The 24,102-nt window shown below is 38.5% G+C and overlaps 1 protein-coding gene across 1 annotated transcript in view; it reads right to left on the bottom strand.

Annotated features, from left to right (window-relative positions):
* LOC129724679 (zinc finger protein 423 homolog) overlaps positions 1-24,102 on the bottom strand; it is a 202,374-nt gene that overhangs the window by 171,475 nt on the left and 6,797 nt on the right. The window contains exon 2 of the mRNA XM_055679763.1: positions 13,928-14,080. Coding sequence (XP_055535738.1) covers positions 13,928-14,080 — 153 coding nt within the window. The remainder of the gene's footprint in view (positions 1-13,927; positions 14,081-24,102) is intronic.

Genomic DNA, 24,102 nt, shown 5'->3' on the forward strand with positions numbered 1-24,102 from the left:
AAAAATGCAATGTTGGCAACACTGCAGAAAAAAATTGATCACGTAGTTCGATTCTACATCTAAAACCCTTCAAAATGATATGTGAATATCACCTGTAGCTCTTCAGGATCCCGAGATATTCACAAATTAAAAAAGGCGTTTTGCTAAATTCGCAAAAAGTGGAGGCAGTTCCCATTGGCCGAGGGGTCCACCAATCGGTACAACACTCTGTACCTATAAGTTCCGGCTCAAAATACATCGACACACAAATTTTGGTCGAAATCGGAGATGGTCGATGCATTTCCTCGGACACTTGACATGGAATGACCCATATTCAATTTCAGGGTGTTTTATCGCCGCGTGCCGATAGCTCGGTCCAAAAATGTAATTTTGTGAAACAATGTATGACAAACTTGTAGTCCCTAAGTATTACTAAAAGTTTGCTAAATATTGCAATGCTCTTACTCTTATACCTGAAGTGTGAGAGCCCATATTCAGCGCAATATTCAGCCAATAATGGCCGAATACCCCACTGAATATGGGCTTTCACACTTTAGGCATAAGAGTTAGAGCATTGCTTTATTTGACAAACTTGTAGCATTACTTAAGGACTGCAACTTTGTCTTACATCGAGTTTCACAATTGCACTCGGGAAGCGAATTATTGGCACACGACCAATTGAATGGAGTTGACAGCTAAAAATTGAATATGCAACCTTGTTCGAAACGCTATCAACAACAAACGCACTCTTTGGTAGATGGTAGCGCTATCCCAGTTTTTCAAAATTTTATGATATTAACCCGAATCAGTCAGAATTGAACAAACTTGATGTAATTTTCGCTGACAAGTGGCATCTATTGGTGTTCATGAAAATAATGCCGAATAATGGAAATATCATTGAATTTTACTTTAAGTCGAGAAATGTTCAATGTGTCAAATGATGCCATATGGCACCTGACGAAATTTAATTCGAACCAGTCATCCGAACCCACGTGAAAGCAACAACTCGACAAACTCCACCGCAAATACACTCAGGGCCCGAGTCTGACAATGAAAAACTCCACTCCGGGTGGACATAGCGAGCGCAAAAGTATGACATGCCGCTAATATCACCTCCGTTCCATCCACCGCTTGTGTAGCTCTGGGGATGGCAAAATTCTGATTAGAATTCTCCCTTGGGAGATTCTCGTCGTTGTCCGTTGAAATAATTCACCAGCGACGGGCGGGGTGGCACTCAACATTATGTAGCAGTATATAAGCGAGTTATTTGCGAGAGCTAGTGATTGATTCCCATCAATGTTCTGCTGGAAATAGAGGCAAACTTTGAGAGCTGTATTAAATTATTTGTTATGGGTAATTAGTATGTATCAAAAACAGTTAGCACCCCAGCGATCTTACAAAACACTTTCATTGTATTCAAAACACGCCTAGGTCACATCGAATCCACTGTCATAAATCCTTCTTGTTCTGCACTGTCAAACAGGTCATCGATTTTTTTCGTTGTTGTTAAAAAAACACGGCAGATATTTCAATGGCAATTTTTCATTTTCGGTTGATCTATAGAAACAACTGTTTAGTGATGCTCTAAGCTTGGGCTTCACCTGGAACGCGCGCGCGAGCCGGGATGACGGTGCCTCTCCGGGGAAATCGAGCCAGCTTTACACTTCAGATGCGCTGCGGGTCGAGCGTTATCGAGTGTAGGTAGTAGGCATGCACCTTCTGCCGCGGCATTTTTATCGCCGCCGCTCGGTTCGTGCTTTTATGAATACGTGAGCACGTATGAGAGCCTATTTTTCCCGTGCACTGCTACCGGACCCATCATTTTGTGCGCTTCACCGTCGTCGTGGCTCCTCAATACGGTTCAAGCGCTTTTTCACTCAATCTGCTCGCTATCCGGCTGCTGTTGTTATACATTTTTGATATTTTCACTCTAAAACATAGTTCGCCCTGGGACCTTGGAGACCATAAGGAGGAATAGACCGAGAGAAGCCCCAAACATCAAGCGGTGGCAACAGTAGTGCAGAATAATATGGAGATGATTTTAGATATAAATTTATTGAGTTGGAACAATCTTTTTTCCCTGATCGCCTCGACGGTTCCGGTCTCACTGTCCTATTTATAGAGTAGGTTTTACTCACACTTCGCACAACTCTATCCGGTTTGGTTTATACTTTATTAGAGCAGCATCCGGGAAGAAGATCATGAAAACGGACGGGAGCCGGCATGACTAGTATCTACGCTGCTTTGCTGCTGTTCCGATGGAGTGAAGTTGCAGAGTTTTGTATATACATTGAGGGAATTGATGTTTCTCAAAGTAAGAATTATATTGTTGAGAGCTTTGGAGTTCGGTGGTCAATTGGACTACGCTCGGGGTGCTGTTAGGCGAGAGTTATAAAATAAATTTAAAACTTTACTTCGCTTCTGCCACCTTGCTGGTGCTACTGGGCGAAGCTTGCTGGATTTTAGTTCCGAGAGGCAGCCTTACTCCTTGTCAGCATTTTGCGGGACAGATTTCTCGGAAGAAAATCTGAAATGCACTTGTGCATAGGCAAAGGTCGAAGCAGTCAGTTGGCATGATTTTTATTACGAACAGCACAGAGACTGATTAATCGGCCGTACTGAAATGATACGTGGTATTGAGTGATACTTTTATTGAAAGTTTTTGCCTTCCTCACGTAGGATAGCCTCTACCTCTACGGTTCGGTCTCATATACGATTGAACACTTTTTTCACTGGGATTTGAGAGTTGCGTTAATCTTTTTGCATATCAGGAAATATCAGGGTATATCAGGGAAAATCAGGAAATTTGATGTTGAAAACTTTTTCGCCACCCTGTTATTCATGTTAATTCAACTGTGATAACTTGGTACGTTTACACTTCTAGCTGAATTGAGATGGTATTGAATGTTTCTATAAACCAACGGAAAAACAATTCATTTTTTTACGAAGACCTACGTGTTAATTTAGTAAGGTGGCATACTGTGAAGAGTATAACAAAAAAGTGTCAATTTCTAATGCACATAACGGAATTCGGACACCAACATTTCGATTGATAGATAAAATATTCTTGAAATTTGTGATGATTGGCGTATTTTTTCGATGGTTAACCAGACCAAGATCCTGATTTCTCTTTAACGTTATTTTCATGACGCGGGTTTGTATTGTTCTAATCAAGAAAAAAATGATCACATTTTTTTCGATTTTTCACAACCGAGCTTTTTACTATTCGTTTTATACTACAGGCCTAGGCGTGGTAAAAATGCTTGCAGAACATTGATAAATGGTACAAAAACTATGTCATTTTTTTTTTCGTTGCGTTATATCAAAGCACGAAAAATGAAAAAAAAAATCGTTGATGCAAAATTCTTGATGGTTACCCAAAGGTGCACAAAAACTTAATTCTCTTCACCTAGCAGTATATATAAACCTATCTTATGCCCCTTTAAAGACAATTTCCGTAGACAAATATAACTAGTCATAAAGCATTGGAAAAAAAAATGTTGATTTTACCCCATTTTACGGTACTTATTGGTTTCAAAACTTACTAAAAATATTTCTTCGGAACATTATACACTTAAAAAATAACTGTTGGGCTTTTATTTTGAACAATTTAAAAATGTTTTATCGGGGTAGAAGATGCGTTATATCGAGTTACGTTATGTCGAGGTTGCCTTATATCGAGGTATGGTTGTAGTTCCCATAATTCATATCCATAGCTTTAACAAAATTATTGAAAAGTTGTGTTTCGTACACATTTGCGTGAAACTATTTCCTTCCTACGGGATGGGTGTCCAGTATGATTTTTTCTACCTAATACCCATAGAAAAAACGTAATATGTTTATCTTATGCAAGCTACGAGGTAAGTTGTAACGGGGGGGACGGGACACGAGGCATATGGACGCTAGGCATATGGATGTTAGGCATAGTATGCTAGGCATATAGACGCGAGGCATAATGGATGTGAGGCATAATGGATACGAGGCATACTGCCAAAAGGCATAACGGACGCGAGGCCGAATGGACACAAGGCCGAATGGACGCGAGGCCAAAAGGACGCGCGGCCGTATGGACGCAAGGCCGAATGGACGCGAGGCCGAATGCGATGTTATACGATCGCATGAGATCCGATCATGTAGTTCAGATGTTAATATATTCCTAAAGAGTTTAAGTTGGGTATAATACTTTTCTTGGGTCCATATGCCTCGTGTCCGTATGCCTGCCGTCCATTATGCCTAGCGTACTATGCCTCGCGTCCGTATGCCTCGCGTCTGTATGCTTAACGGGGTGTCATCGTAACGGGAGCCATTAGTTTCTCCGAAAAAAAGCATTCATCAATTTTTGATAAACAAAAAAGGGGTAATTTTTGAAAGGCCTAATTTTCTAAACAAAAATAGAACATCTAGAAATGCATTATGTATACAAAATCTTTATTGGAATCTATAAAGAATTATTTGTTTAAAAGATCCGTACGTCCGTACGAAAGGTCCCATTTTACACCTCATCTTCCAGCATTTCGGCCTAAATTTCAATAATAACACGTTTCATGTTGTCTCAATAGCGTTTGTCGACACCAGCGATGCCCCACAAAAAATTGTCTAGTGATGTCAATTCCCATGATCATGGTGGCCGACTTATAGAGCCAAACGAGAGATAAATAGCATGTGGTTAGTACTAGGGGAACTATTCCATTATTCATCTCAGTCGTATATTCATCTTCTACAACATGAAAAACGCAAATTTTCTTCTTAAACCAATCTTCTTAGTTCACTTTAGATTCCTCATAAAGTATAATCCTCAAAACCTCACTTAAAAGCATTAAATTTGATATTATAGTCAGACATCTGCACGCGAAAACTCATTTAGTGTAAACAGGTATAATACAGGCTCAAATCAAATTGTATTTTTGTATTTCTGATTTTTGTATATTGTTTGCTGCTAGTGACAATTATCAAACCAGCACAGAAGGTTGGTCCTATGACCCGCTACGGATTCCCAATAGTTTCATGTCTTATTTTTTGTGTGTTTCCGAATGAATGGACTGGGGCGTTTTATACATATTTACCCTAATTCAATCACCTACCTCAGAAAACAAAATCCGCGCATTGTTCTATGCGGCTACAACGGGACTCGTTCAGCAGCCAGCCAAAGTTTTTTTTATCACTAGCGGGCCACTTTTTATTTTAATCACTAAACAAAATCACTCACTACACTAAGAATACTTTAATCTTTGAAATATTCTCCTCAAATTTCCTAAAACAAGCTTGAATTAGTAGAAATATATGAGATGAATTTCCACAATTCCCAAATTTCAACTTTATGTATTTTCATCTGTTTTCACTGCGTTGAAGAGAGTCAAAAGTTGCCAAATCAGTTTCTGTTAATACGAAAAAATCATACTGAAAATGTTGAATTATTCCGACATAAATGACGTGAATATGCAGCACTGTAGTGGTTACCTAGGTTACCAATTTTGCACGTAAACAACTACAGCGGATATCTAGGTAACCTACTACGACGGGCTGCGGCTACGTTCATTCATGAAAATGTGATTCATCCATGATTCACAGTGTGATGAATATGGGGGCGTCGTGAGATGAATAATTGAGCAGTGATTCAAGTTTTGAGATGGATATGGAAGCGTTGTGAAAAATGGTTTGTCTTACAAAATTCAGGATAAATCTAGCTATATTCAATGCTGAACGATTCCATAAGAGCACGTAAGCATATTTAGTTTAGTTGTTCATTGATTTCGTAAAAATTTGGTGTTTAATCCGTGCATTCTTCGTGGATATTGGCTTGATGAGATGAATAATGAAGCAGTTCCCCTAAAATCTCTGACACCACACACGATAAATGGTCGTAGCATGCGAAACACATTTTTCCACAAAGCACAAATTTTGATAGCGAATTTCTACTTTGAGTATTTGTTGGTTTCGGTAAAATTTAAAGTCTGCAGTTTCTTGCAGGTGGTCTCAAAAATCGTCGTTTATATACATAGCCGCAAAAATCATGAGGCGAACTTGTAGCCTCAAGGTTACAGAGTCCACTTTGACGAGTGTATGGTCACGCCTTCGAATCTCAGTAGATTCAAAACGTTTGGAGGCAAAGAGACTTTTACGCATGGGTTCATTCTAAGGCTCTCCAGCATTCCCCCACATTGATCCTTCCCTCACACTAAAATCATAAAAAAGTTAGAACCGACACACAATTGAATGAATACACCTCCACTATAATTGCCAATACTCGGTAAAGAAAAGCAGTAGAGTAAATAAGTGTAGAGATAATGGTGAAAGTATGGAAATCCGTCACTTGACACAGTGACAAAGTACCTTATTTTCCGTAGCAGTCGTTAGAGATGCAGAGGTTAAGTCGGTCTCTGGCAGCAGTAATTGTAACACTTTCTTTCTTCCTTCCTTTACCGGCCGTAAGGACGTAGCCGGCGCTGTTATCGATCTTTACAAAAATCGGAAACTACTGAATTGCTGTACATTAAAGATAGTTTATTAATTCCAAACAACCATCTAGGTATAAGTAGTTCTTTGTGAAACTTTCTAGCTTCTTGACGGATGAGCAACCACGAAATGTGCGGACATTCAAGCTCATATACATAACCTCAAAAAGCAGAGTTTTAAAATTTGATTGTAATAAACATTAAAAATTTTCATTTTAGTTTTCATTGCGTAAAAGTATTGAGCAGAGTTGTTTCACCATAACTCTGAAACGTCTGAACCATTTTCCACCAAACTTGGAATGCGTATTTGTAGATGGTCGTGGGGGTTAATAGAAGGGAAGGGTTACCCACAAAAAGGGAAGGTTCAAAAATATTCAAAAAAACATTTTGCATCTCTAATTTTGGTGCAGAATTTTGTGTTCAATAACTCTAATAACACAAAACGACATCCTTAGTCCATAGAAACATCTGTGTGAAGTAATTTTTTACGAAGTTGACAATTTTGTAGGAGTGGTGGAAGTCTGGTATCAATATTGCAGCAGCATGAGAGCAGACCGTAAGAACTTAGAAGACCTGGATTTTATAGACCTGCCAGCTTCCCTGCGACTGAGAAAGCAATTTAAAATTGCACTTGCTCTACATGCACAATTGAACGCTCGTTCAGCGTTCAGCTGCACAATGCCACCCCTGGCTGAGGTCAACAATGGTTGAACAGCGGTTGAGTGCTCTCTGCTCGCTAAGTGTTCATCGGCAGATGGTTAACAACAATCGTGAAAAATTTACTAAATTAGCGCTGGAGTGATTTGCGGAGGATTAAAGGAAGATGGTTTTTAATCAACGGCATTGCTATTGTGATCTTCTACGGTAGGTTTAGTGTATATTGAATTACAGTTAAGTTTATTTAAGTGTTGATAAAAAAATAAAATTTAGTGTTGATCTCTGATATGTCCAAAAGTTTAAATGAACTTAAGAGTTTATACCAAAGATCTATTTCTATTAGAGGTTGGACAAAGAATAATCAAATTTTCCACTCTGATTGTCAAGGACAACTTTTCTTTCTCGCCTTAATGTAACATCTCCCCCTTAAAACAGCCAGTACCCTTGGAATCTGGAAGGCAGCGAAATGAGCCGTCTAGGTCGTACAGGGGTTTCTAGCTCTTCATCGCTGATTGCTCAGGAACATTTTCTTCATTGTCTAGTAGCTGTTCAACAGTATCGAGGGGTTGTTGTTCTTCAGCCATGAGTTGTGGTGGAGCTTCTAATGATGGCGGAGGAAGTTCTTGACCGCCAACATGGTCTCTTCGGCAAAAAGGTATCTTGCTTCGAAGAATTTCGCTGATACGGTGCACTCTTCCTGTCCTTGACGGCGTGAGCTGTAGATTTCTAGTCGCTGCTTTGTTGCTCGATGATCCCGGTGTCTTCCTTCAAGTTGAAAAGACGTTGATACTCATTGATTAACGATTGCAGAGTAATCGGTGATTCATGCTTTTCATTCTCTAGCATGGAAAGTAGTTTTGCCTGGACATCCGCATATTTTGTGGCTTCCAATCCACTGACGAAAATTAGGCACATGAAATGGTCCGGTGTTAGGTTCTGGAACTGAAAGTCTTCACAGGCTCGATTGACGTTGCCGCCGTAGCTGATAATATCTTCAGATTCGCATTTCACTAACTGCAGACCACTTCCAGAACGTTCACGTTTGATGCCCGAAGATTTTATTGAGAATCTTGACTTTGTCTTCAAACTTTACGTCCTTGGGAAGCTTTGGCAGGATGTAGCAGAGATAGCGGCTGTGCGAATAGGTGTTCAACTTCCGGAGAAGTAGACGTTCCTTCACCGCATCATTCAGCTGGCCTGCGTCGTTCTCGAAGAGGTCCTGGTAGCGGTAAAACCAGGGTCCGAACGTTATTCCGTTTCCTTCGTCGAAGACAAACTCGGCGATGTTCGATGAGTGGAACACCAAAATCTGCTCCGGGGTTTGATAATGAGGCTCCTGCTGCTGGGCCACGAATTGCTGTAAAAGTTGGGCCATCTTGAGAATCATATCTTGAATTCCCAATTGCGGTTGCTGATAAACTTCATCTCCTGCCATGTTCGTGGATTCTCGAGATCCTCGTCGCCAAAATGATATGTTCAAAGGTTTAAATAAACTTAAGAGTTTTTACTAGAGAACATCTATTTCAATTCGAGGTCGGACAAAGAATAATCAAATTTTCCACACTGATGTCAAGGACAACTTTTCACTGGTTGCATTGATGCAACAATCGCTAAGTGCTAGTATTTATTTCTGTTTTTCGAAATACCACTTTTTTACTTCTAAAATTTTGAAGAACCCGCCCATTTCGGTTTTGCCCCCCCCCCCCCCTATTTGAAATTCTGGCTACGCGCATGGTATTATGGTTAACAAAATAACGATCAATTATGGTGAAAATGTAGAAAATTAAATATAGGCATCAAAATCAACTCCTCCACGATTTTTGTGATGCACTTCTTCATTCCTCTGTACTTTAATCGTCACCACTGATTATACGAGTCGAATGAAAAAGTTAGTCAGCATTGCACTTTGATAATAGATCAGGCACCTCTGACCTATGTAACCAAGTTGACAAATTCAGATTTTTTTCACCGCTCATCTCTTTCTCTCCCTAAGCATTTTAAGCTGGGACATATGGGAAACATCAAACCGCATTGACACTTAAGTGATGGACAAAAAATGCCGATTTTTCATGGATTTACCTTCACACGCACTGACGAAACTACCCATGCAGCATCAATTATTGCAACCCATGAGTCAGCAGAAAAATATTGACAGCTCTTTCAGTCGATCACGGTTAGAGGATAGCGGAAACATTTCGCCCATTTCGGTATTTGCTCTTGGCACTATTGAACAACAATCAAAGTATCGGAAGAAAGCCCGGTTCCGGACGGTCGACCACTCTGAGCGACAAGAAGCTCCAGAGGCTGAAGAGAAACACCAAGGGAAAAGTGGCTACATCGCTGGGTGCGCTTGGCCGGGAGGTCGGTGCCTCGTATCTATCCAGTGAAAAAGTACCTGGCGAACATGAACATACATGGCAGAAAGCGACAGTCACGTCCACTGGTCTCGGAGCTGCAGGCAATAACGCAGCGGCAGCGGCTTAATAAAATGGTCAAGTTGATTTTCCAGGCAAGTCGCGACGGCAGTCGTGATGGAAGACGAGACCTAGCTCACCCCGGATGGCAACAGCTGGCAAGGCAATTCGCATTTTCTTCCCCAATGAAGGAAGTGAGCTTCGAGGTGAAGTTCATTTCATCGCTGACAATAAGCGATAAGTGAATGTCAACGCCGCTCTTCCTTCGCTCCGGACTGGCAGTGATCGGGGAAATTTATAGTACGAAGAGTCTGCCGGAAGTTGCATCGTTCATAAACAGCATAATGAAGAAGACTGTCCTGGCCGGATCTGGCGTCGGCCTACTACTCGATGCGATCGTTGGAGGAGATGGAGCAGCTGCATATCAATGTGGTACCCAAGTCTGCCAACCCGCCCAATGTCTCTCAGCTGCGACCCATCGGGAATTTCTGGTCAGAAGTGTAAGATCTATTCCAACAATTTTGTCGCAAAAACTGTAGAGGAATTGATAAATACAACACAGAAAGAACTCAAAACATGGCTGCACGCATTTCTTCGTCCGTCATGGAAAATATTCCAGGTTACTGCTGGAAGGCTGATCACAAGGGATAGATTTTTAGATTTCCATGGGAAAATCATCAAAATTAAAAAACTTGTTTTCATCATTATCTGAAAAAAGTTTTATTTTTTATGCAAATGTTGAAAGCTGTGTGAAAATGTCTGATTTTGTGCCAAATAATTGTCATTTGCGGGATGTTTCGCTTATCTCATTTCATTTAAAGAAAACGGCAGCTGAAGCGCATCGAGAGTTAAAAACAGTTTACGGAAATGCTACTCTAAGTGATACAAGGTGGCATGATTGGTCGCTTAAAAGACGGTAATTTCGATGTTGACGACTATCTGCTAAAAACCTTCAAAGACGCTGAATTCCAGGAATCAATGAGAAAATCAGGGAGACTGCCCGGTCATGCTTCTACGTCTCAAGAATTGGGTGTTCGTTTATCGACGTACACTGTGACAACAACATAACACTATTGATTCTTGAAAAATATGAAGACACTAGTTGGCCCGTAGTGGCTAGCCACTTTTAAAATGCTTGTTGGACTTACTACAAATGTTTTTACCTATTTATTCTAAACTGATGAAGCTTCTCAAAAAAATCTAGTTTGGAATCGAGCTTAAACCATGACAATTATAAACTCAACTGTTAACCTTAAATGTGAGAACAAACTTTTTTTTAGTATATCATGAAAACGCTTGTCACCTTTCTCTGTCTTCAGCAAAACATTATATTTTTGGCGGTTTTTGTTGATGCAACTGGATCAGAGCATTTAGCCATGTGCGAATACCCTGGCAGAAGAGGATAACGCAATCATAACTCATCAACAACATATTTAGTTATAAGGAATTATCGTGTCATTCGAAAGATATTCACGTTTCAAACATGCATATGAAAATATCATAAAATTTTGATATCATATCTCGCTATACCTTCAATGAGATGTTTGAGATGATTTTAAAATATCTGATTAAAAGTAAGTTTTTAAGTGAAAATTGTTCGTTCGAATATATAATCAATTTATAATGTATCAGTTATGCATTCAGTGTTCAATGAGTTGAAAATATCTGAATCGGTCATTTTCGTGATTTTTGATGCAAATTCTTGGTTTGTTATTGTAATATCAAGCTTTGTTATTCATATAGTCTTGGATTATTTTTTGTTATTTTACCAACTATGTAAACCATATTAAGATCACAATGAGGTGTATTTCCAATATCTGGTTGTGATATTATAATGATATTTTGTCCTGCTCGAGTCATAACACGTGTGCCTAAAAAGTTAAGACTCAGTTCACTCTTATTTCCTCACGCTTCAATGAGTCCTCATCAGGCGAAAGGAGGTGAGTAGAGGACTAAACGCAATCAATGGTAACTTGTAGTTACGACAGTAGTGTTTGCGTTGCTACACACAAAAAAATAACAAACTTTGGTGAACCTCAGGTTCAGAGTTTGCTTGGAAAAAAGGCCATTTGAGTAACTTTCGTTTGTCGTGTGCGTGACTGAAAGACAAGCAAACTATATATATTCCGATTTGCTAAGTCGTTGAATTTTAAACATCTTCCGAGCGCCTAAAAGGTATGTTCGAATTCATTGCATTGCTAATCAATTGTGATTATATTATTGTTAAAAATGTTAAGCAATGAGCCATTTCATTCATAAGTAATTTTGATCGCTTAGAAAAAATATTCAGTATCGTCTTCAAGATTACGCATTATCTCTTTCTTGAAAATACATAATATTGGAAAATATGCTTCTAAAATCTCGTTGGTACATGTTTCATGAAAAGTCTCCTAAATTCCAAATTAAATCGTGATAAACATGATTGAGGAAGCATAGAGACAATTTATTTCCTACAAATATTGAACAAACCTCAGATACAGTAATACTTCTTTGATCATCTTTTCTTTCTGCAAAAGTTTGATTGTTGAAAAGATAAAATTCAATAACGGGACAAGAAATTAAATTATTCCAATACCGTTTTAAGCCAATAAAAAGAAATGGGAATGTCAGGTCTTATTCAATTATTTAATTGTATAATTTAACTTTTTTCTTTTACCTTCTTTCCAATTGTTAAAAAACGCATATTGCTGAACATGAAAATAGCATGGCTAAGAGTGCTAAGTGTAGCTTTTTTCTAATGATCAGAGGCAAATAAACAGTGAGCAAATGTGTTGATTCGACCAATCTAAGAAAGTTATTCACTAACAGTCTCTTCCGAATCGAGACTCGAACCTACGACGACTGGCTTGTTAGGCCAGCATCGTACCTTGAGACCAGCTGGGAGGGTTATCTTTGGATTAGATACTGAGAAAATTTAACTGTAATTTCTTGATTTTTTCTTAGTTTTTTTTCTCGGATAAAATAGAAAATCATCAGCCAAATCCTTTAAGTAATCAATCTTCTAGTCACAAAACTGTCTCATGTGGTATTCTAAAAAAAAGGAAACCACGTCCGAAATTGAAAGAGGTTTATGTTAATGTACTATAGTTTGTCAGAATAAATGTCATATTTTGATTTAACATATTGATGAGAGATTGGCAGTGCATACTTCAATGAGCAAAAACGGCAACCTTCAAGGTGCATAAACATATAAGCACCGCAAGGGTTGAACAATCGGGATACCTTTCCCGGAACAGGTATCTAAGTGCAAATAATCAGAAAGTTTATTATATCAACAAGCACAGTCACACTCCAGCAGGGCCGCAAGCAGACACCAATGCAGAGCGAATCATATATAATCTGAATCGTAGCGTAAACTTCAATGTTATCAACTCCCGCGAGGCATCTCCTGCTTTTCGACAGCACCTCCAATCTTTTGGGGATATGTCAATATCGGTCGTTTTACTTGTTCTCCGCAACCGGCGTTGTAGCGTCGCGGCGTTCGGTCGGTGTGACTTTACGGCGACGCTCGCTCCAGCTTCCTCCTTTGCACACGAAATCATGTGAATGTGTCGGAAAATATATTCAGCTCAGCTGGTTCCTAGCAGCCCTACAGGCCCCAAGCCAGACATCTGATGGAATGTATATTCGCTTGCTCAAGGTTGGCCCCGGGAGCCATCAAAAAGGTGGCAGTTCGCGGGCCGTGGCTTATTTGCCTTTCAAAGTGAAGAAAATAATGTCTGACATTTGAATTATAAAGTTGCACTCATTTTTCTCATGTAGGTATACATGATTGACTGCTTACTGCTGGAGGAGAAACAATGTCGATGCTTGGTACTACAAAGGATCACGTGTCTCCTTGGTTTCGGTTTCAAACGACGGTTAAGCTTAGGAACTCACACAATATAATCGTAGTAATTTAAGTCGGAAGCCGGGTTTGCAGTTGTGGGTAGTAGAAGTAGTAGTAGTAGTAGTAGTACTACCTATTTGCAGAAACTTGTTTCGTTTTATATAAAAGTTCATCCCTCCTGAGACGCCGCCACTGCCGAGGAATCGTTCGCCTTCCGGTCCCGGGGGAACCATATGCTCCGTCGAGGAGTGAAGAATGAAACGAAACAACGAGCGAACAACACTACACAGAGCGTCGCGAATTACACTTTTTCCGTTCTTGCTACAGCAGAATGTATAAAACCAACTGAAAACAAACTGAATCCTCCGGTGGCTGGGAATGTATTGCTGCGGGAATGCCCAGGAGCATCACTACGTTAAAATGAGACTTCAACGGAGAGGAAAAAGAAACTGGATGCTGGCTGTTTCGTTCCGAATAAGATGTTCGATTCCGTTGCTCGGTGGTCCAAGAGAGTAAAGTTTCGATTTTCTTAAAGTTCGTCGCAAAATAACCGTAAACCTTTGCGTCCAGCAACGTGAAAAGTGTTGACAACTCACCTCTACTTTCCGGCTCATCGCCATCGCCATCGTCATCGTCCTCTTCGGTTCCATTGTCTGGCATCACATTTTCCTTTTCACTGTTATCGCTGACATGCAATAGTCCAGCTTCAGGATTTTCCCCCACTTCGCCGTCGTCCTCGTCACCGTCAGCTGGAAAGAAGAAGAGAACGATTCAACCATTATTTCGTGGCGCGAAAATTTTTCCGAGCACCTGTCTGCAAATTAAAAGCACATTAGCTTCGCAGGTGACTTACGGTGAGCTCATTTGTATCTGCAGTTGATCCCCGCTGACAGGGGCATTTTAATTATCATATAGAAATGTACAGCATAAGCGCATGATAGGATGCTTAGAGGTTTTTCCCAAACCACGTGGATATTAAACCGACTTTTACTATTTTTTTATAACGATTTTTCAACTATCAACATTTAAGTTTTGCCAAGCAGACAGTGTCTGTAGTTAGAAATGCGAAAAATAAATCAACTGATAAATGTGGTATGGATTTGGAAAACTATATCTCATCCAGACGAGATTTAAACCCGTATTTCTCTGTCTCCGGCTCGGTGTTTAATCTAATTAAATTGCTTGAAAGCTATACCCATATAAGCCCAATATTGTAATTACACTTCGATTGGAATGTCATTACGTTACGACATAAATCTAATAGCATGAGAAAATTCGAAAATGGGCGGTTCTTTTAAAATGACAATGAAATAAAAATTGCATGTTTTACTTCAAATCTCCGAAGTAATATAGGCACAGTGACGCAAACTCTTTCCTAAAACAAAACAAAAAAAAACACCAGCAGAATTACGAAAACCGAACCGCACAGCCGAGTTGAATAAAACCAGTGATAAGGGTTGGAAATACGAACGCGCCAACAAACCACTGCAAACCCTTCAATGAAGTCCGACAAATGGAACCCAGAGCAAGATATTAAGTAAATATCATGTGTATTTTATTTGTTTCACTGCATTCCGAATTCGCGTCTCAGGGCGCTATGCTGCAATCAACAAGGTCCGGCACACTCCTCCTCGGCAGTGCCGGGATGACACCGATGGCACTCAAATTATTCACCAGCACGAGAGTGTGTGTGAGTATGTGCATGTGTTGTGTTCCTGTCCAAACGCGGAAAATGGAAAGTCCGTGTAGTAGCAGCAGCAGCAGCAGTCGGTCGGGCAGCAATGGTGCCAACTCACCAGAGCTGGAGCAAGTCGTAATAAAAATATAATAAATGAACCAAGAGCGCGGGAAAACAAATCAAACGGTCACCGGGGACCTTTTTAAAATTGTAAAAATTAATGGATATATGGAATCTGGTACGGCGTTGCTTCGAACGATAGCCAATATGAGTACGGGGGTTTGTATCGTTTGGGCTACTTTCGGCAAACTGTCCTGGTGTATTCCGGGAGATTTGTGTATGCTCAAAAGGGTAATGCAGTAAACGCGATAAACTTAGGTCAACACCGCACCGGACTGTGGACAGCGAAGGGGATGATCCGCCATATTGCGGACGAGCGTCGAAAGTAAACGTACGTATGAGCACAGAAATATAGGTCACCTTTTCTTGGGTGTCCCGACGCTATGTTTTCACTTCACGGGACACCGCGGCAGGTGCCTAATGGCTGGGTGTCAATCAATTGTAATTAACATCAGGGTGAACATTTTTCGCTACATATGCATCATCAAGAACGAGTAAATTTACTTCCGCTATGCATGAAACTGTATACTCAATTGCTGTACGCTCTGTGGCGGGTACTTGAAGCGTAATGTGCCACCAGTTAAAAGAGGTGAGCGGTTTTGCGCGCCCACCGAGCGACTCTATTCTACTTCCAACACGAGTCAGTCGGTAAGGGGAGGCTGGTGTTCGAGGGTGCAGCAAAACCACCCTTCCATAAATAATATAATATGGCTCAGGTAATTTTCAACTCACAGCTTTTAAGCTGTCGTCCATGCAGAGATTTTAAATCTGATTGACACAAGCTTAAAACGTTGGGGTGCCGCCACAGTGCGAGTGCCGCACTGATTCTGCTGCTACGACGACGGTGGTAGGTTAGAAAGTATGGAGTCAAAATGATCAGACAACTCTAGTACAACATCAATAGGATAAAAAAAAACTAAGAAATATCGAAAATGAATTTTGAAACATATATTTGTTTTGCGTTTGATGCTAAGCGTTATTTCGAAGTTTTCTAAAGGATGCAGGTGCAGTTGTGGATGTCAAAACATTCAAAAACTTGAAAAAAAATGAGAATTCAATAATAATGTAGAAAATCAAGATATCAAGATTGCCAGTACAGTGGCGTATAATGTACCATGGACCTCCGATAACTCTCACAATATTCTTGCATTAATGAGCTTTGCGATCTGCAAACAAATATGTTCATGCTCACTCCACTATTCTACTAGAATTGCAAATTATCTGCGATTCTCGACATGTTTGGTCAAACCCAAGCTTAGGAAAATGACTGGAGAGCGACACTATACTGACGACTTTTCTCTCTCTTCACTCTGACAGCCTCATGCATGAGCTATTCATGAGAGCTCACATACAGCTGCAGCTTACACAAGGCAAAGAAACTGTCTTGTGTTGCGTACGACAGCTCATTCTTGCGCATGTATTTTGTTCGTTCGGACATGACAGGCTAGTTTGCTCATTTTGAGGATGTCCTGTTCCTGGTGACAGCCTGCTGATCGGCTGCGGCTGTCATGGACTTGCATTTTTTCGTTTCTCCTTTTTCACAGGCCGGTGGCATATTGAATACAAAGCAAACCGTTTCCATTGTTGAAATTGTTACCCACGTAAGAAAAAACGTGCTTCGCACCATCTCTCTTTCATTCTTTCATCGGCCTTACTGTCGTGAATCATAATCACCTGACATCCCGCTCGGATTCGTGTTGAAGGATGTCGGAAGATTATAGGCTGTCATTTGCGACAGCGTGGAAATACCAACAGACATAAGGAGATGAAAAATAACAGCCCATATGGAGTTGCATGTGTGCTGTCGTCAGTTGCTGTCCGACTGTTTACCGAACGTGTAGGGAGCAGAGAGAGCTTTGCAATACAATGAGAGTCGGATCAGTTGAAAATTTGCTGTCATTGTCTTGCAGTCATTTTCATAACACTGGTCAAACCACGATTTCAATTGCTGTTCCAAATAAATACAATGCATTGCCAACAACATGAAGGCAAAGTCACAATCATAATAGCTTAAAATTTAAACTGAAAATTTATTATTTATTATTTTAAATTTTCAGAACTTAAATTCAAAATAACTCGAAAACTAAGAGCTTTTTGATTTTAAATGACTGTCTGAATCTTTTAAAATCATTAGAATACAAAAATTTGGAAATATGTTCAAATTAGAAATTTTTCAAAAAATTTAATCTTCTGCAAAAAATTTGATTTTTATTTCTCGATCTTGGATATTTTTTTAAAAGTTGGATAATAACTTCAAGTTTCTTGAAAAGAATCAACTCAGTTTTTTTAAATTAAAATTTAGTTTTAATTTTCAATTTTTTTAGTAAAAAAAAATTTTTTTTCCCACGATGTATAGTTTCTATGAGGCATTATTAATTCTCTATAACTCATTTTCAGACAGTTTTTCTATACAATCAAAGGTTTTTGAGCACCAATGTTTTGAATAAAACCTTTGCTAAAACGAATAGGCCCATTCTAGAGAATAAATAATGGGTCCTAAAAATCTCTCCATCTGTGAAAAATGCTCAACTTGCTCAGCCAAATGCGTGTGCAAAGTTTCATTCAAATCAAAAATGGTCAATTAAATTTTTGCGTACTTCCAGGTTATTTGAGATGATTCTGCTCATATGTAATTTAGTGTACCGAAATGTTAATTATTTTCATCAAGTAGTAGTAAAATTTCCACTGGGACGTCGCATCAACAGATCCTCCTAATTTTGGCAAGATAGCCCAGGGTAGGTAAAGTATTGACAAGAAGTAAACTATTGTATACATCTTGAAATAAATCTGAATTTTTTCTAAGGTTCTATGAGATAAATCGGGGTAACACACAATATATTAAAAACCTGCTATAATCCGAGATGTACAATGATAACATGATCAAATCTATTCATTTTGGCTTACGAAATGCAATTCACTTTTCTTATAAAAGGGGGTTGTTAGTAGCTTAAGTATTTATGATAAATATTAGTGAATAATAAGTATGTGTGTCCAATCACAAATGGTGACTTCTCAACACTGTTAGAAAAATTGTAATTTTAATTATTAGGATTTGTTTGCTTTCGCAATTAGGACTTGTCATTCGCAGAGATTTAATCCTACTTGTCAAAAAAGGAAAGTAAACTTACAACTAACTTAATTGCTAACTTATTGGCTATAAATAGGGTTTGCAATCCCGGGAATTATTTCCCGGGAAATAGATTTTCCCGGGATTCCCGGATCCCGGGAACAGAAATATTGATTCCCGGGATCCCGGGATTCCCGAGTTCTGCGAAAAATTTTGTATGATTCACTATAGTTTCTTATGCAATAAAAATTAAATACATCAAACTGGTGCGTCCTGGAATAAATCATTTAATAAAACTCAAAGTCAGTATAGTATTTCAACGTAAAAATCATCTTTGCATGTTAATTAGTAAGCCTTCAAATGCTCTAAGACTGACTTATTTTGAGTCGTATTGAACTGATTATTTAGTATTCTATCGTTTCCTTCCGGTTTGTCTCGGTCGCAGAAAACCACCGAACTGCGAAATAACGAAATAACGTAGTTAATTAAACAAAAATCTTCCTTGGGATCTTACGTTCTAATCAATAATGATATAAACTTCAGAAGGGTTTAAAATGTTGTTCTGTCAATGAGAACTAGATTTGAGACGTAGTTTATTTTAAATAAATCACAATGGCATAGCAAATATATTTAAATGAATATAAAGCGAATAGGTTTGCTACCGCTCAAAGGCCCCAGCACAATGGATACGTTTGCGTTGCGTTGACGTTAATTTGACAGAAAAGGTATGGGCTAACTGTCAAATTGCCGCAAACGCAGCCGCAACGTATCCACTGTATTTAGGCCTCAACACTCAGTTTTCTCTTCAACAAACTGTAAGAATTGGACACCAGTTTCAATTAAGTATAGTAAAAGCTGTAATCAAAAAGCAAAAGTATCCTAGAATTCAAACATTAGCGAGGATTCAGCAGACTTGAGCAAAGTTTTGCAGAAGGAAATAGAATTTTTGAGCTTAACGGAAAATTGTCAGCGGATCTGAAGCGATTGTTTGACGACATGAATACCCTTAATTCTCCTCTTCTGCAAATATATGCTACAAAAATTGATCACGAATTTTCTATGTTAACTTGAAAATGTTTTGTATTTTATTTGTTTTTTTTTTTTGTTTTTCATGCGGATTGAGAAAGGAATTTTAAACAATTTTTTGTTACCTCTTACTGATGAACTTCATTTAAAATATCATTTTACTAAAGAATTTGTCAGTTCCCGGGAATTCCCGGGAAATGCGATTTTTCATTCCCGTTTCCCGGGAAATCGATTCCCGGGAATATTGCAAACCCTAGCTATAAATTGAGGATCGCAACGATTTTTGTCGAAAATTGTTAATAACTTTATTTAAACCAATGAGGACGCTTCAAAATCATTTTCAGAATTTTATTTTGAATCCTTTGAAGCGTTTTCTTCCTTGTTAAACAACAACTTGACCAGATTGGTACAGCATAAAGCATTGCCGGTCTAAAAGTTTGTTTGTAAATCAAAAGTTTATTCTTTAAACAAAGTTAAGAATTCCTGTTAATGAGAGGATATAAACATCTCGTATATTTGATGCCCTTTGCTTGTATACTCTCAATGTGCTCTTTAAAAATAAGTTTTTTATCGTAAATTAGTCCCAAGTACTTAATCTTGTCAGACCAACTTAAAATAACCCCATTCATCTTGACAACGTGATTATTGTTTGACTTGACGAAAGAAGCCCTAGTCTTATGGGGAAAAATTATCATTTAGGTTTTAGAAGCATTGGAAGAGATTTTTCACTTTTGCAAGTAGGAAGAAAAAATATCTAAACTTTTCTGCGATCGACTGCATATGACACGAAGACTTTTGCCTTTTACGGAAATGCTTGTGTAATCGCAGAATAATGACTTTGTGCATCCTGGAGGTAAATCATGAAGATCTGAAGAAAATATATTGTACAAGACTGGACCCAAGACTGGACCCAAGACTGAACCTTGAGGCACACCTGCTCTGACAGGAAATCTATCAGATTTTGAATTCTGATAGATAACCTGCAGAGTTTGATCAGTAAGATAATTTTTTAAAATTTTGATCAGGAAAATTGGAAAATAAAATGTTTGCAATTTCGCAATCAAACCTTTATGCCAAACACTGTCGAATGCTCTTTCTATGTCTAGAAGAGCAGCTCCAGTGAAATAACCTCCAAATCTGTTAGCTCGTATAATATTAGTAACTCTGAGCAATTGATGAGTAGTGGAATGCCCATGGCGAAATCCAAACTTGAAACTTCAGCTGGATTCTCACCGGTTTTAAAATTGGAGTAATTTTTGCATTTTTCCATAATTTAGGAAAATATGCAATTTTGAAACAGCAATTGAAAATTTTTACTGAAAATTTCATTATGCTCTCAGGAAGATGTTTGATTAATATGTTAAAGATTCTATCGTCACCAGGTGCTTTCATATTTTTCAATTTTTTTATTATTGATTTAATTTCTTTCAAGTTAGTTTCAATTATTTCTGCAGGAAAGAAATTCTGGGAAGAAATTAAATCAAATTGACGTGTGCCTTTATTTCAATTGGACTCACAAAATTCAAATTTGAAATATGAACACACTCAAACTGCTGAGCAAGTCTTTGAGTCTTTTGTTCATTGGATACAAGAAAACGTTCACCATCTTTTAAAACTGGCTTTAAAGGTTTTTAAGTATCTTCGACAGCTTCCGAAAGGGGTTTTGAATATGGTTTCAATTTTTCAACTTTAATCTCAAAATTTTGATTTCTCAGAAGAGTAAAGCTATGTCTAATCTCTTTTTGTAAATCTTTTTAAATAGTTTTGAAAATAGGGTCACGAGAACGTTGAAAAAATGTCCGCGGATATTTTTCAAACGAATTAGAAGTTGAAGATTTTCGTTAATTATTGGTGTATCAAATTTCACTTGAGCCTTTGGAACAGAATAATTCCTGGCATCAACAATTGCACATTTTAATGCTTCCAAAGCGGAATCAATATTCACTTTGCTTTGCAAATCAAGCTCATTCTTGAAATTTCTCTCAATATGAGTTTTGTATTTTTCCCAATTAGCCTTGTTATAATTAAAAACAGAGCTCATAGGGCTTAAAACTGATTCGTGTGATAAAGAAAAAGTAATTGGAAGATGGTCAGAATCAAAGTCAGCATGTGTGATCAATTCACAACATACATGACTTTGATCTGTTAATTGTTGATGGATTCCTTACAATTTTTGATGGATTCCTTACAGAAGAAAAACATGTAGGACTATTCGGAGACAAAACAGAATAGTATCCTGAGGAACAATCGTTGAATAAAATTTTGCCATTAGAATTATTTTGAAAATTTTTCAATAATCGATGTTTAGCGTTGAAATCGCCGATTAGAAAAGATTTTGAACGATTTCTGTTAAAATTTGTAAATCACATTTAAAATAAATTTTGTGCTCGCGTGTGTATTGGAATGGTAAATATGCTGCGGCAATAAATAAAATTCCAAGTTCAGTTTGATAACTGTTATGTACTGTTAAAAAATTTAAAAGCTAATTCTCATTGACTTTCAGTTAGCGAACATTCTAATTCAAAATTTTGATTGATTTATTTACAATCATTGTTAAATTTTAAGCTAGAAACAATTTTAAATGTAAAATTTGTTCCAATTTAAATTGCTTCAAACATGGATTTTGCCTGCAACATGGCGTTCATAACATTGCCTGTTGCAGAAAAGAAAGTTTACCTGCCGTAATAGGCCCCAGGCAGTTGACATTGTGGTCCCCGTGGTTCTGTGGTTAGCGATGTCGGTCGGCTAGCTCTCCCACACGTTTTCGATATCGGGTTCGATTCCCGATCGAGTCGAGGATCTTTTCGAGCTGGAAATTTTCTCGACTCAGCACTGGGGCACGGTGTATCGTTGTACCTATCCTACACATGCAAAATGTGCCAAAAACAATATCGATAACGAATTCTCTCAACTAAATCTAGTTGATCGAGAAAGCATAAGCCCCCCAGGCTTGCGTGTGATATTGTTTATTGCAGTTGACATTAAAAAAAATATATTCGGTAGCAATATTAGCAGGGGTAATCAATGTATTGTTATTCTCTGCCGTCTTTTGTTCACCCCCCATATTAACGGTCATTTTCGAATTACCTACATTAGGCGAAATAATGTTCGAACCATCTGTTACCTGTGCGTACGTTAAACGGGTATGCAAAGGTGTAGAAAAATTGGGCGGTACCAGTGGTACGCTTTGAGAATTTAGTTTCGATTGGGAAATTAAATTTTGTTTACCCTGCCTTGCCTTAACAATGGCTAAACGGACAGGGCATTCGTGAAAACTTGACATATGGTTGCCGATACAATTGGCGCACCTAAAATTGTTACTCTATTTCACAGGACATGTGTCCTTTTTGTGAGAGTTTCCACAATAAAGACATTTTTGGTCCATGTTACAAAAACTAGATCCATGGTCATATCGTTGGCAAGTACGGCATTGGGTGATATGCTTTTCACCTCCGCCAAACTTCCTATAACTTTCCCATTTTACACGCACATTATATAAAGCATTTGCTTTTTTAAAAAAATTTAAGTTGTTAACCTCACATTTTAAATGTATTAAATAGTTTACAAGGGAAACTCCAGGGCTCTGACAGTTTTCACCTGGCAAAACACAAGCTTTGACACAAGCTATAGGCAACCAAAGACCAGTCCACAAGCAACCGGAAACACGTCTGATTTGTAGGACAGTTCAATACGCACTGGTGTTTTCACCTCGTGATTTTTGTTTCATGAGAATTACTTGCCAAGTAATTTTGTCAATGTAATTTTGATCTCATCAAACGGTTCGATCGTTGGTGAGACCTTTCAAGACAACCTTGAACGGCTTGGCATTCTTGGTGTTGTAAGTAAAAAATGTGTACATCTTGTCAGTTAAATACTGAACAAGACGACCCTTTTTTGAGTCGGCTAATAAGCGGCATTCGCTTCTACAACATGTTTTAAGTATTTATTAAAGATTCATAGTGATTTTACTGAAGTCTGTTTAAAGGCGGGCTAGGGCACTTGGGGTGTTACTCAGCATCAGCAGCAGCATTGCAGTTTTTGATTGATTGCACACGAATAGAAATCGTGTACCACTGCAATAGTAGACCAGCGGTACCCTGCTCCATCTGCACTGTACGGTATTGTTGCCTTTGCCAGCATGTCTTTATTCAAGACATCAGTTTTTATCAAGCAGGTATTAGACGAAGCGAATATTTGCTATTTTTGGTGCGAATTTTATTTGCACAAAATAAAATCTGTACCAAAAATAGCAAATATTTGCTTCGTGTAATACATGCTTTAGGTTATAACATTTATAACATCAGTTTTTTTTAGGTTACAACAGTTATTTGAGGAAAAGGGGTTGTTTCAAACTTATCGAAAAACCTTCACCTTTGAGACATCAATCTAGTCCAAGTTCATGGGAGCAAATATTAATTGGGACGGTGTCAATTTTTTTATTTTTTTCCTGTGTGGACTCATCACTGCGACCAGAGATTGCATCTATTGTGATATTGCCCAGGTGTTTTCTGTACTCCGTACTTCATATTATTGACAGTATCACTATTGAAGGAAGTGATACGCTTATCATTCATATCCGTGCTTGTGTGTAAGTTTTACCTTTCCGTTTCAATCCTACTACTCTACTATACCAAGCCTCCTGGAGAGAACTTTCATACGTCACTCACACCAGTTCCATTATAATAGGGACTTATTTTTGTTAGAAGGAGAGTCAACAGAGGTACTGTAGAATTCAGATTGAAGAAAGAATTTAGATTGACCAAATCTCCTGATTCTACTAAGATTCGAACCCACGACCATCCGCTTACCGAAGCGGACTCTGTAACCTTGCGGCTACGGAGCTCCCCCAATTTTTTTAAACTGATATAGAGAATGCAACA

The sequence above is a fragment of the Wyeomyia smithii genome, chromosome 2 (assembly GCF_029784165.1).
Source record: "Wyeomyia smithii strain HCP4-BCI-WySm-NY-G18 chromosome 2, ASM2978416v1, whole genome shotgun sequence".
Classification (NCBI taxonomy): domain Eukaryota; kingdom Metazoa; phylum Arthropoda; class Insecta; order Diptera; family Culicidae; genus Wyeomyia; species Wyeomyia smithii.